Raw genomic sequence first — 15,212 nt, forward strand, 5'->3', positions numbered from 1 at the left:
GAGAAAAGAAAGAACGAAAGGACATGGAGACTTAGAAGGAAAGATCAGACTCTAGCGCAGAAGCAAAAAGTTACCTTACATGAGAACGCTATTTGAATCATTGGATTGGAATCTAAAGGTTTAATGTCTACCTGATTAGGACGATGCCGATTTTAATCCGACGGTTAATTGGGCGTTTACTCCCGAACCATCGTGTTTTCCGAATCACTTTCCTTCCATCAGGTCAGTATTAATTCTTTCTTATCAAAAATAAAAAAGTATTAATTCCTTGGATAAAAAACAAAATCATATTCATTAAAACTAGTATTAAACAATATTTTTCAACCAAAAAAAAAATTTATTAAACAATATAATAATTAATATGGATTAACATTAAATTAATTATCTTGAGTTTAGCTAGAACCAAAGATATCATCTATAGCTCTTCAGTTTAGTTAGAAATTTAGAATACTAGTTTTACCCTAAAAAAGCCAACTTCCGAATTTCCATTTCACCCCCAATCTAGTTAATAAATCACTTCTTGGTTTCATTGAAGGAAATAAGGTTAATGCTTCTTCTCTAGTTAATCATTCTCAAAATTCTACCAAAAAGTGTTAATTATTTTGATAGTATGAGGTTTAATTAATTGCTATTTTTCTTTATTTTTTGATGTTTTAAATCCAGAAGATTATAGTATGTTTTCAAAGAAATCATAAGCATATCTACAAGTAAGTTTGTTCTTAATTTAAACAATGAGGGGGTGGGAGGAGTGTTCTTTGCCTGGATGGTCTATCTCTCCCCTTTTGGGGGTAAAGATGTTATTTCCAATGAGGGAGAAGAGATTAAGGGTGTCATTTTAAACTGAAACTGAATATCAGTATCGAAACTGACCGATTAAAATCGTATCGAATCAAATCGAAAAAGACTCGATCGGGTTTCGGTATCTAGAAAAGAAATCTTCCTTGATACGATTCAATATATAAGGTAAAACTGTTTGGTATGAACCATACCAAATTACCTATTCCCGAACCAAATCGATAATACACATGTATAATAACTATATATTATATATCTCAGTATATATTATATTTGTATCTTATATATTATATAATAAGCTACACATGTATCTCAATATTTGGATTATTTACCAAAAAATATATATATATATTGGATTCAGATGTTTAATTTAATAAGTAGTAGTGGGAGCAATTTGTGAGAGCAGGCTTTCATCGATCCAACGGTAAGGTTGGTCCATTGTAAGGATGTCAATCGATATGGTTTCGGTTCAGTACACTGCACATTTGCTCATACTGATTTAATATGGTATTGGTTCGGTATGATGTATTTTCACTAATATTATGGCCCATACCGTTACCGTACCAATTTATTCGGTTCAACAATGATTTCGGTACTCGATACTCGGTACACATTGACACCCTTACTCCATTGTGACCAACTGGTCATGGGTTCGAGTCTGAAAATAACCTCTTTGCAAAAGCAGAATGTAAGACTGCGTACATTATTTAATAATAATAATAATAATAATACATATGTATAATAATTATGTATAATGTATGATGATGTATCTCATACATTAAATATGTATCTCAATATCTGTGTTTTCAAACCACACTTAAGTGGGGTGTTGTAGTTAGGAAAATACCCTCATAGTCATGTTTGATTGCATAGTTTTCCCTAAGATTCTCAAATATCTCATCAAATTTCATGTTTCATAGATAGAATTTAAATTGTGAAACTAATGCCCAACCTCTGAAGTTGAGAGAGGCACCACAAAAACGACCCTTGATGCAACAAAGACATAGGGACAAAAGTGGAATGGTATTGTTTTGGGTAAAAATTAGCCTCAGGGGCAACTAAGATAATCCCACATCGGTGAGTGAAGGGAAGACCGTGGTCCATATAAGGATTGGAGTCATCATTCCCTCATGAGGCCTTTTAAAACCGTGGGAACAACATTAACCTAGCTTTGGCGTGTAGTCCAGAGCGGATCTATATCATGAGACGTATTCCCTGACCTCATCATTGGTGTTGTCTGTGGGAACTACTTCTCAAGCTGATAAAAATAGTAACACACTTGTCTCTTCACTGAGGGGTCTCGGTTGTGGGTAAAATTAGCCTCAAGGGTGACTAAGATAGTCCCACATTGATGAGTGAAGGGAATACCGTGGTCCATATAAGGATTGGAGTCCTCATTGCCTCATGAGGCCTTTTAAAACCGTGGGGGCGACATTAAGCTAACTTCCCCTGCTTAAGCTGGTAAAAATAGCAACACATTCTTCCATTCACTAGGAGCCTCTATTGTGAATAAAAATTAGCCACAAGGACAACTAAGATAGTTCCACGTCAATGAATGAAGGGAAGACTGTGGTCCATATAAGGATTAGAGTCCTCACTCCCTCATGAGGCCTTACAAAACATGAGGGCGACATTAAACTAGCTTCAAGGCAGCCCAAAGCGAACAATATCATGAGACGTATACCTTAACCTCATCAAGTTGTAGATACTGAATTTTATCACCCCCCGGCGATGATGACAACAAGACACGGACAGACATCGGTATCTCTCTCAAGAATGACTCTTGTCCCTACATCTAAACCAAATCACCCTAACATCCCTAAAATGACTTATAAGACCCTTTTACCAAACGCTGAAGGAGGGACAGAAAATTTTCTGAAGAGTCAGAAGGGAGACAAAAACCCCAAAAGACCAAGCCCATGGGCCCAGACACACCCTGAACCCCAAAAATGGCCCATTTGGACCCAAAAGGTGAAAAGAGGGGGACCACACTATCCACAGCACCGTGGACAGTGTTGCACGGCACCGTGGAGGTCCCCCACGGCAAGGGTGTAGGGAGCCACGACGTCGCGAGGGTTTTCGAAGTCAGCCTACTGAAGTCGCCTACGGCGCCGTGGAGGACCTATCCGGGCCAGGCTGTGGGGCACTCCCCCCTATAAATAGGAAGGTCTCCCTCCCATCATTTCAGAGTTTTTCGGGCAGAGAGACCCTCCCAACTCATTTTTTACCCCTTTTTCCCCCCTGATTCTCTCCCTCTTGAGCGTCTGTTGGAGCGAGACTCCAAAGGTATGGATAGATCCTTCGATTAACCACTCGAGTAAAGAGCGGTTCTTATTCCGCAACTTCGTTGTCCCATCAATGTACGGATAACGAAAAACCCCCTTCACAGCCGTTATTCTGTCTGCATACAGATAACTAGAATCCCTTATACAGTCGTTACTCTGCCTGAAGTCTGAGTAACGAAACCCATCTCGTATAGTCCTTGCTCTGTCCGACAAGAGAGAGGCAAGCTAATTGTCCGTCTCTACCTGAGTTATGGGACATCACATATTTTATACTTGGTGGATTCTCATTATTTTTTTGTATTTCTTGACAGGTATTTGTCTCTTTCTTTCTTATTATTTTTGGCATAATGTAAACAATTAAAGTAATTCGCTTTAGTGTACATATAAAATGATTTTTCTTTATTTATCATGATTAGTACATCATAACTTAGCCTTGCATGTTAGTATAAGATATATTATTAAGGGAGAATATTCGAAAACACGCATCTAGTAGAAAGACCGGTTTATCCGGGCGAGGTGGGTGCCTAACACCTTCCCACTCTCGTAACCTGACTACTTACCCAAACCTCTGGTCAGACCATGTAGAGTCTCCTCGACTCTGTTCAGACGAGGGCTAGACTTATTGGGTCCTAGGCCCTAACCCTAGGTGGCGATTTCATTTCACATTGTTTTAATATATTTTAATGTATGACCCCAATCCCCTGATGCCATTCTCATACATTGAGAATATTATCCATACTATCATTTGTCGCTAATGAGGCTGCGGAAACCTCGTCATGAAGAGGACCACAGTACTTACACAAATATAAATGATGGATAAGAAATACGTTGAGGCAAGGAAAAACATGAAATTGGACGCAAGATTGGCTTCCATTGATTTTGATTGAGAATTGGTTGGAATCGACATATGCGTTATAAATTGGTATCAGAAATATGACAAGATTTTTCCTTAGATCTATGATATTTTAGTTTCAAAACATGTATGGATTTTGCTACAATATGCAATTTTTTTTACCATTTTATAAGCTAAAAAAAAAACAATACATTTATTCTTGGACCAAGTTTTCTTCCACCTATGGTGAATGGGATCCCATTGACTACAGGACGGGAGAGGGCATCAAGAGGGTATTTTGGGAACATACTAAAATCGTATAAGGGTTTGTGAACCCTAGGATGGTGGGTTAATCGTCCCTATATGGGTGGAGGAAAACTTCCTCTTTTATTCTTTATAAAGAAGAAGAAAAAAAATCATATTACTTCACATGTAATTTTTTGTTTTAGAATATCGGAAGGGGGTTATGAGCAAGTGACATAGAGGAGAGCACCAATGAGGTGCAAGGGAACAACTTCGTACATAAGAAGGTAGCAAGGTCATTTCTTATGAGGAGGAGAGGGAACCAAATCCTCTCCAGCACATATAGCTTACTGGAATGCATGCTGGGTGCGCCCAACCGTCCGATGCGCGTTGGAGAGGAACCGGTTCCACACACACACAGACATAGAGTACCTTCTCAGTTGAAGAATCTTTTCCCAAGAATGTAATAAATTTGTGGGGGATACGTTCTCAGTCCTGGAGCATGGATCCTACACCAGCACGGAGGGCCAATGAGAGTGTGTGGGCAAGCATCAACAGGGGTGAAAGTTTCGCCTTTCATGGGGGGTGGGGCGGTCATTTCACCCCATGCTATGTTCGGGCACATGAGCCATGCTCCCGGACAAAGTTCTTTTTCCCTAAATTTGTCATGAGACTCGAAAAATCAGATGTGGGCGCATATCGTCTATGTGGTCTTATAAATAACAAGGCAATGTGCTTAACTACTAATGTTACTGTCCAACCAATGGAATGGGTTGTTATTAATTGGATATCCTATAGCTGGGGTATCAAGAATCGAGATTGGAATCAACTGAGAGTTGATCTTGATTTTGATCGATCGGGATCCTTATACGGAAAAACCCTAAATGGTATTAAAACATCGATTCCCAAGGCCGGTCCAGATTGGTCTAGGCTAATCCAAATCTAGTGTTTTAAACACCTCCCATAACCCAAAAGTTGCATGGACAGACAATTCTATGCATATGATTTCATGAATTTTTAAAATTAACCCGACAAATCATGTAGCCAATGCAATATTTTGGTAGATTTAGGGGTACAAGCATGGCCAAAAAGGCCTCCAAAATTTAAGGGTCAAGGCTGGTTTTTTCAGCCTATGGGCTTTGACAAGGTTGAGCAGTCAAGCCAGGCCCAGCCTATAGATATGAATATAGGTTTTTTTGTCTTATTTTGGTCTCGACTCCACTTTTTTGAATACCTGATTTTAGGATGAGTGGTAAGTTAAGAGTATAATGATTATTTAAGTAAATATAATTTAATACAATTAGAGTCTGAATAGACTGGGCATGGGCTAAGGATTGAAGACCACCGCCACCCAGCCCAGCCGGGCCCAACTGATTGTATCTCTAGGTAGATTCATAGAGGTGAACCTCTAAACAGACACTCTTATACAAGGATTTTAAACTTTGGAATCAGAGTAGAGTTGGTTCCCCAGATCAGTTAGAATTGGTCCCCCAAACCCCTAGAATTAGCCCCTTCAGATTTGAAAAAATAACGATCCGGTCTAAAAACCATAGAATCGTCCGCTCTAAAATGCCCATAATCAGCGTCAGCCATGGCCTATTCCGATCTGAACCAGCCAATTCAACCTATCCATTTCCGAATTTTGAAAGAGTCTTCAAATCTTCAAGTGATTGGGGCACAAGGTACAACGTTTTAAAAACCATAACTGGGGTTCAAATCGGATTGGAATTGGCCTGAATTTGCCTGATCCAATCGAATCTAAGCTATTTTGTGGGTGAAAATAAAATTGCTCAGGAATTGGAAATTACTTGAGAATCAATCCGATTCAAAGTTGAAATACAAAGAAAATGACTAGGAATTAGGGGTGTCAAACGGTAGTTTCAGCTCAGTTTTGGTCTCGAAATGGTGAGACCAAAACCAAACCGTTAAGAAACTTCGGTTTTCGATTTCGGTCCGGTGCGGTTTCGGTTTATTTCGTATTTTCAATATTGAGTTAATACCGGTTTAGATCGGTTTGCTTTCGGGTTTGAGCCACAATGAAATCTTAAATTCATAATTTGTAGTGAGGAAAGATTCAATAAAAACACTTCAATTCACCTTCCCAAATAAGAAAAATGGTTTGATATGTTCATCAATTCATGTTGTAATTCAAACAAAGAAGAATAAATTATATGGGGAAGAATAGAAGATAATTAATATTTTTTTTTTTTGGTAAAGAAGATAATTAATATTCAAATCAATGGATAAATAGGGTTTGTAGCGAAATCATTTTTACAAATCATATAGTTATTTATCATTAATTGTAAGGAGAAGGTAATTAAAATTGAAATCAATGAAAAATCACTGAGAAGATAATTAATATTGAAATCACAAAAAGAACCCTACTATCAAATCATTTTGGATAACCAACTAATTTTGTGTAGTAAACAAGGAGATCAATGGAAGAAGCATGGTTACAAATCAATTGCCTTTTTTTCAACCTCATGCTCAATTATTTGTAACAATTCCCCTTACAATCAGAAAATTGTTCACTAATATTGAAATCAATGGGTAATCAATCTACCTATTCATAACCTTATACTCTATGTTTTTTTATCAGTTTCATTTGGTTCGGTTTTCGATTTGTTATCGATCGGTCTGGTGCGGTCCAATTTTCAGCCTGTCTTGCAATACTCCAGCCCAAAACCAATCCAATAAGGATCGGTTCGGTTTGGTCCGGGCTTTTTCTATCGATTTCGATCGGTCTTAACGGTTCATACTAGGTTTTGACACCCTTACTAGGAATCGGCCTAATCCGATTTGATCCATGCTATAACGATTAAGATCGGTAGAAATCAGGATTGGTGTCAGACAATTTCGATCAGAATCGGCCATTTCACTGATCCCATTCCCAATTGTTAAAAAAAAGCACCCCCATTCCTAAACTCATTTCAGTGCATATGCATGGAACTTATACAGACCAACAAACCCTCAAAACTGTTGGAGAAAGAAGCATTTCTCATGGACTAAGAGTCAGGAATCGATGGTGGCTAATCTTGTTGGATATCAGGTTTTAAAACCTAAAATCTTAATATGTGCAGGGTTCACTGATTCCGGACTATTTGAGGCTGGCTGGTCCTATCTTATTTTGGTGCATGGCACGTTTAGATTTTTTGATGCAGGAAAAACACAACTTACTACTGACTTGGCTAATTACTGTTTTGCTTTGCGTAAGGGGTTGAACCATGCTGCCTATATTGGATTGGAGATTAAAGAAGTTTGGTGTGATGAGGAATGAGTCACCCAAGCCCTTCCATCTCCTACCAAATGCCAATGGCCTTGGACCTTGTTCCACCACTTTATGTATATATTTGATAGATCTCAAAATATACAGTTTAGGTTTACTACGGGTTGCCTTTGTATAGCAATAGCTAAGAACTTGGCTAAGAATGCTTGTATTCTAAGTTCTGTACCCTCTGCTGATTAATCTTATCTTTTTTGCTTTTTATCAAAAAATAAAAAAAAACCTAAAATCTTGAAGTGAAAGCCCAATCCTGCCTACCTCAAAAACCAACGTTTCTACCACAAAAAAAATTAAGAGAGGGAAGGGATGAGGGCAACATCACCTGAAGAAAAGAAAAAAAAAAAAAAGAAGGAAAAATACAAAATGGAAAGGACGAAACACAACACCCACACCCACACATATAATGCACAAACCAAACCAACGATTGCAATTGCATCGTTTTTGTTTTTTAAAAAAAAAAAAGATTCGCAGTGTAATTGAGTTGGCAATTGAAGTCATTTGAACTAATGGAGGGTTTATGAAGGTAGCAGTAAAAACGAATTAGCCATAATCATCCTGCAAAGCTGCAATGGAGATATCAGTCCAATCCAACTGAGTCAATCAACAACCCCCCATCCCCCTTCTCTCTTCGAATCGTCTTTCACCGTCTTCTGCTCAATCCTGTGCTAGCCTCCACCTCCTTCTCATTCGACAAAACCCATACGATCTTTTGTTGAGATTTGAAAGAACCCTCTTAGCGATACTCTGAGAATCACAGACAGACCAGAGATATCAGAGATTTGAAGTGGGATGGCCCTAAGTTGGGTCCTTCAATCTTCATCTTCATCTGCTGCTTTCCCCAGTTTCTGTCATTCTTAGTGGACTATCATGACGGGCGAAGGCTCGGATTCTCAAGGGTGGAGCCGAGCCCGGGGTTTGGTTGTCAAAACGCTAGTATTGCTTGGAGGTGCACTTCTACTCAATAGACTAAACAAGTCCACCACTAGATGGGATCATGCTCGAATTGTCGCCGATTCCCTCAGCGGTGAGAAGGTAAATCCACACCCTCTCTGTCTTTCTTTCTTTCGTTTTCCTTTTACTTGCAGCAATTCTGTTCTGTTCCCAATCCGACCCTTCTCCACTTCCTTCTGGTTTTGTAGTTCTCTCGGGATCAAGCTTCCAGGGATCCAGATAATTACTTCAATTTGAGGTATACATTAATTAGTTAATCTCCACGTTTTTAAGTTCCAAATTTACTTCTGATTGAGTGCTTGTTGGTTTCTTATATTTGCATCTGAAATCAGTAATATTCTAATCGACGATAAGACTATGAGACGGTGGACATCTGATTTGCTTCTTCTTACATTTGAAAGCGTTAACGCACAGATATTCCAACTTCTGAGAGTTTGTTTATTTATTAATTTAGTTCATAATTGCTAGAGTTACATGATTGAAATTCTAATTGGGTTGGAACTTGGAACTGTAACTGCTAGCCATATAGTGTTAACGTTCATTGAAGTGTGTTTGCATGCTTTTTCTGCCTTAGTTTGGAAGGGGAAAAGAATGGCTTCCATTGGAAGAAGAAATTTTGATTTGGCTATGCCTTTACCTGTATAATTATGTAAATAAATGATGAAGTTATTTCAAACTGTCACGGCAACTATCTCTGTAAACTGTAGTGGCGGATAAATTTCTTCAATTTGCCCAATTTGAAGAGGCTACTTTGTCTAGATTAATCTCTTTACTGAAAGCCAAGATCTTTCTCTCGCAGAATGCTTACATGCCCAGCAGCCGAGATGGACGGTTCAAAGGTCTTATATTTGGAACAAGTGAGTGTAACTGCCCATCCATTCATTGTTGTTACATCATTGTGATGGGCAAACAAGTATATAATTTTGAAGGGGAATTGTTTCTGATGGCAGGCATTTTGGAGAACTCCTCAGAAGCCCTTTCGGCAGGTATGGTAGTTGGTTAAATATTCCATCCAACATTCTTTACATTCTCCCCCAACCCCAATTGTTGCATATGGAACACCTTGCCTATGCATAAATTTATCTAGTGTTTATTGAGAGGGTGTCCAGAGCAATCCTCCTTCTTGGGGGCTGCATGGGTCGTGTAGTTACCTGTTTTTCCTTCAAATTTCTGTTTGTTTTGATCAGCTACTGTTAAGAGGATAACCTTAAACATATCATATTATGTAAGAGGGGCTATGTTTGGATGTTTTTATATAGAAGAACATGAGTGGTGCTCTCTGATTTTACTTTAGGATGCATTTGGATCATGGATATTCAAATCTCTAAAGAATTGTCTATTCTAATATGTAATTCTAGCAAAGAAGTCTACCTTTTCTTTTGAAATTTCCCTCTCTTCAAATTGAGGAGTTTCTCCTCAGACCTTTTTGAATAAAATTCTCTTTGTCCAAAAATAAAAATTCCATCTTTATCCAACCCAAACGAGGAGGAGAAGATGAAGAAGAAAAAGAATACAGGCATCCAGAGAATGGGGAAGTTTGCTTAAGTTGTACAAGCAGTGGTAGCTTTGTTGGCATTTCCTTAACTGCTTTCACTTGGTGAAACAAGCCTTCCCTTTTGGCTGATTGAGTGTGTAGAGTATATTGAACATTGATCTCATGCTTGAGAGAGAGAGAGGTGGGTGAATTAATTGATTAGTTATCAAGATGGCAAATGGGATTGTATTTGATGTGCTTCTCGGGTGCTTTGGGAATTGAAAAGAGAAAACACCGTGCCCCTTGAGTTTTCTAATGACCAAAAACCAGCATATTTTGGATTTTTAAGATATCACAAATGACAGAATTTTATGAGATCCAAACAAACAAATTGTAATTTTCCAGCCATCAATTCCTTTTCCCATACTTAACCTGTTATGCAGGAGATAAAGAAGTGGAGGCAGAGAGTGGTGGGTGAATTAGTTGATTAGTTATCAAGATGGCAAATGGACTTGTATTTTGATGTGCTTCTCTGGTGCTTTGGGAATTGAAAAGAGAAAACACAGTCCCCCTTGAGTTTTATAATGACCAAAAACCAGCATATTGTGGTTGTTAGGATATCACAACCGACAGAATTTTAGGAGATCCAAACAAACAAAATTGGAATTCCAGCCGTCAACTCCTTTTCCCATACTTAAATATACTGGATCCAAATGCACCCTTTGTGATTTCAGGTGTAGTTTTGTTTTGCAGTTTGAAGAGAATTCTACCCCCCTCTCTTTTCTTCTTGTTGGACAAAAAGTCAAAAGAGTATTCTAACAACTTTCTTTTTTAATCCTTTTGGCAGCGATTTTCTATGGTGAAGCCTTGTCCAAAAGAGATGAAATGTGACGTTGAGGTGGGATTCAATCATTTTTCATGATTTAATTCTACTAAGAATCAGGGTTCTATTGTGTTACAAATTTTTCCTTTGTTATTTGGAATTTCCTCAATCTGTTGCCTTTTGTGATGGTGTTGCATGCCCAATTTCAAGTTGAAAATTTGGTGCTTTTGTCATTATAGACTGTTTTATCGGTGAACGATCATTAATAATTGTTGTATTTGTTGAGATTGCTTTGTTTTGGACCTGAAATATTCTGTTTTTTTAACCAACTAATGCCAAATACTCTTTAACTTGGATTGTTCATGGAACTTCTTTCTTTTCTTTTCTCTTCTATTTTTCTTTCGATTGTTGGGACTTGGGAGGGGAAAGGGAGTTGGAAATTCAAAATGTGTTATTATTTTTTGGTTATATGTTGAGCTTATTTTCGGTTGTTTGCAGAGGAAATTGTATAATGTTCTCTACTGATTGCAACCTCCAACTTTTTTCACTTGAATAGCTTAGCTCATATGCCATTAGAGATGCAGAGGAGTACAAAAACTTCTGTGATAGGCCAAAGGACCAGCGCCCACTGCCTGAAGAAGTTATTGGGGTAATACTGCACCTTCGACTCATATTTTTAATTAACCAAGATGCCATGAATTGAAGTCTGCTAGTTGCGTGGTTGAAGGATGTCCGGATAGTAACTTCCACGACAAACTTATTTGGAAGTTTCTGTGCAATCTCTGTGGCAAATTATAGTTTGGGTTTCGAGAAAATTCTATCTTATACTCAAAACTTGCTTGGGGTTCAATGCTCAGATGGTAGTTGGATCAAAGAACCAAGGTTACGTGCACAAGGACATAAGGTCATAAGGATGTCTGTGAGAACCTGGGGGGGTGAACCTATGTTATGTTATCCAGACGTCTGTCTTTTTCTTATCACCTGTGCCATTTCAAATACTTGTACTCTCTCCCCCCCCTCCCCCAAAAAAAAAAAAAACAAAAACACATTGACTTAACTATGTCACCCTCTTTTCTCCACTGAGCCCTGTTAGTTATGGATGAGTTTCTGGAGTAGTCTATGTTGGAACTGCTGCCTCCTGTCTAAGAAAAAAACGATCATGATGAAGTGCAACCTTTGGTAATAAGCAAAGCCATAAATATTCGTTAACTCCACATATTTTCCAGTGATAATGGCTACAAAGTCAAACTTCGACATCTACAATTTTCTGTTGGGGAATAATTGGAGAATTGCTATGGTGTTTGGTGAGTATAACAGAGCAATAGATGCTTTATTTTTGTCTATGTTGCTATCCATCTAAAGCAGAGAATCAGAGCAAGCGAATTGGGACTTGTTTCCTGATGAGGGTCCATGTATTTAATTCACTTCTGTAATCGTGTGAAGGTGCTATCTTTTGCCAATGATTCCAGTGTTTTAAAACCAAATCACTAAATGATCACTAAGTGGGAATTCCCCTCCCCCTCCCCGTAAAAAATAAAAAAATCCAGGAACCTGTATCAGATCCCCTTGCTCATGAAAGATTTAAAATTTTCTCTTTGCCCTCAACCACATCTTGGTTCTTGTTTCTCCATGTTGAACTAATCCTCCCCATCTCTATCGTGATATTTTTTTCAGTAAAATTATGGTCTAGGGTTTCCATGCTTTTATTGCATAGTTTATCTATGTCATGTTATCATTTGTTTGTCTTCCTCATGACGTGAATCAAATCAACCTTGATGAGTGTATGTCCATTCTGCGCCAATCTCACTGTCTTTCCATGTTGTAAATAATAAAATCTCTCATACTGTTTGTTACCTGATAAATCTTGTTGTACCGTCTTCACCCTTTTTGTCGGCAATAGTATAAGGGTATTTCTTTTGCATGCCAAAGGTGGATGTACATCAGATATACGAGCGTTTCTTTTATACACCTAGAATCATCCAAGGCAAACCTCAATCTTTCAACGAAAATACGCAAGGCAAAACTCCCGATGTACCATGTGTTTAGGGTTTAGTTAGTGGGTGCCATTTTTATTTGTCATTTATCTTCTTAGGACATTTGATGCCTTGAATTCTTCTTACAAAATTTTTGTTGCATTTTGCATTTTGTTGTTGCTTAATATGCTGATTGAGTTTTTCTTAGGCATAATTTGGAGTTATCTACTGATTATTTTGTTTTATATTTTCTTTTCTTGACTTCATCGAAGACATTAAGAAACAACACGCTCATGTTGAGGCAGTACTTCAAAATTTTCACAATGCCTAGACTAGCTACCACCCCAATATGGCAATCAGCCAACTGCTGAGTCAGTGAGGCAGTCACCTTACTCTTAATCATGAGGATCAATGTTAATTGTTAAATCGTTCAAGGTGAATCAAGCTCAATTCGAGTTGCTTCATTGATGTTGCATTATTGCCATTTCTTCTAATCTAGGCACTGCACAGGTTTAACTTTTGTTTAGGTTCATATTTCATACACCGTCCCGACTAGGAAACCTTGCTTGATGGCCTTCCAGTTCTGCCATTCGGCATGATGATGTGGCAATTGCGACTGTTAGACAGGTCAAGGTCTGGATCGGCCATGTGGCAATTGCGACAATGTGTAGCTTTGTGGTTTTAGTCATGTATATCTGTGCATTAGGCTTGGAGTTCAAGACTTCTTGTTTTCATTTTTATGGAGAAATTTTGATTCTAATTTACGTCAAACAAGTCTATGACATGAATGATGAATCTAACATGCCTGGCACTAATCAGACATAAAACTAGATGCTGTTTTGGGTTGACACAAAGCATGACCTGTTAACAAAATGGTAGTGCTACTGCTGGGATATGTTTGAGACCGTTAAGAAATGGGTCTGGGTAGGGCTGAGGTAATTCAAGATTGACATGATGGGAATGCGACTAAACATGACCTATTGCCACCCCTCGGGTATTGCTTATGAGAAGTCAGCTGACTTTGCTTCTGAGAGTCTTTTCATGTTCATAATCAAAATTTTCTGCAAAATATTTGCATTCATTGTTTTAGAAATTACTTTTGAGATGGAGTTTCAAGGGTTTTATACTTACATTTCCTATATCACATGTAGGACATTGCTGAACATTTGACAACTATTTATCTCAAGCGCTGTGAACGTGGAAAGCGCTGTTTATATGAGGGTTCAACTCCACCAGGTGGCTTCCCAAATTCATGGGTAAACTTTCGTCTTTGCTGCCAGTTGGACTTGACATTGCGTCTGTTGTTTGAACTTCTGAAATATTTCCATCTAACAAGATTTGGTCTTTGCTAAATATATATATATATATATATATATATATCTTTCTACAGAATGGTGCGACATATTGCACATCTGAGCTTTCAGTCCTGAAGAATGGCGAAATACAGACTTTGGACAGGGGCTATGAAGATGATGGAAATCAAGTTAGATTTGATTGCTCAAGCATTGGTTTATCTTTTCTTTTCTCCCTACTCCCCTTTCTTTTGGATTCAAAGTTGAATTAATATTTCCTTTCCCATTGTATCATGTTAAACAGGTTTGGGGAGTGAAGGGAGGCCCATACGAGTTCAAACCTGCACCTTCCTCGAGTTTCAGCGATATGTATGCTCTAAATTTCTCTTCCTCACCAGCTTCCATGGAGCAAAGGATAGAGGGTTCGTTTGTCGTGCAAGATCAAGAATGATAACTTGTAGATGCTACATTTGCCATGTAAATTTGAAGTATTTTTTAGGATAGATATATTATTTCTCTATAAAGCATCATCTTTTTCCTCACTCCCTCAGTACCATTTTCACTCAAGCTAGAAAAAACTCTCCTGCCCTCTGATCGATGTGTCTAATTCAACAGCTTACTGTTCTGTGAATCCGGAATCATACAATGGTGAAGAAACGTTGTCTGGAAAACTTAAACCGCACTCAGGCGGCTCAATCCTACATGCTGGAGCTGTTGCCGTCGTAATTTGGCCAGCAAAACTGGCTTGATTTCGTAATTTATCAATATAAAGACACAGAATCCAGTAATGGTGTCTGTCCAACTTAAAATATAAAATTTGAAGAAATCTATCAATAAAAAGATAATTTATTTCCGTTGTAATTTTGGCTCAGAAACTGGTTGGATTTGTGGATTTTCTTTATCTTTACGTTGATAAACTATAGCGGCAAGAAAATCCAGTATTGACAATTAGGCCACAAATCCACCTCGGATGTTAGACTTCAATTATTGGATTTTCTTCATCCTTATATTTGATAATTCTCTTCAATTTTGGGACTATCTGATCAATAGGATGTAAATATGTAGTGAAATTGAAATTCCATCTTCCTTCTTCTATTACGTTTGTGGGGATGATGTTCCAAGTAGGGCCAAGCCACATTGCTGACGTTCTGCACTTGCATCAGCCTGGCAAGCGTTGTGCTTGTTCTCACTATAACCATTCCTAAAGTGGGAGATAGATGGTGCACCATCTTAAGCCCATTAGCGTAAGCGAAGCTTCCCT

The 15,212-nt window shown here is 38.2% G+C and overlaps 1 protein-coding gene across 1 annotated transcript; it reads left to right on the top strand.

Annotated features, from left to right (window-relative positions):
- Positions 1-8,173: 8,173 nt before the first annotated feature.
- Positions 8,174-14,495, top strand: LOC122670741 (chromophore lyase CRL, chloroplastic-like). The gene is made up of 9 exons (XM_043867717.1): positions 8,174-8,470; positions 8,578-8,627; positions 9,189-9,246; positions 9,340-9,375; positions 10,711-10,761; positions 11,243-11,335; positions 13,811-13,915; positions 14,050-14,142; positions 14,256-14,495. The coding sequence occupies exons 1-9, from the start codon at positions 8,306-8,308 to the stop codon at positions 14,400-14,402; spliced, it is 798 nt and encodes a 265-aa protein (XP_043723652.1). The 5' UTR covers positions 8,174-8,305; the 3' UTR covers positions 14,403-14,495.
- Positions 14,496-15,212: the final 717 nt, after the last annotated feature.

Source organism: Telopea speciosissima, chromosome 8 (genome assembly GCF_018873765.1).
Source record: "Telopea speciosissima isolate NSW1024214 ecotype Mountain lineage chromosome 8, Tspe_v1, whole genome shotgun sequence".
Taxonomy (NCBI): domain Eukaryota; kingdom Viridiplantae; phylum Streptophyta; class Magnoliopsida; order Proteales; family Proteaceae; genus Telopea; species Telopea speciosissima.

Coding starts and splice junctions, on each gene's coding strand:
- LOC122670741 (XM_043867717.1), top strand. CDS start 8,306: ATGACGGGCGAAGGCTCGGATTCTCAAGGGTGGAGCCGAGCCCGGGGT. Junction 8,471..8,577: donor ATTCCCTCAGCGGTGAGAAG/GTAAATCCACAC, acceptor CTGGTTTTGTAG/TTCTCTCGGGATCAAGCTTC. Junction 9,376..10,710: donor CTCAGAAGCCCTTTCGGCAG/GTATGGTAGTTG, acceptor TCCTTTTGGCAG/CGATTTTCTATGGTGAAGCC.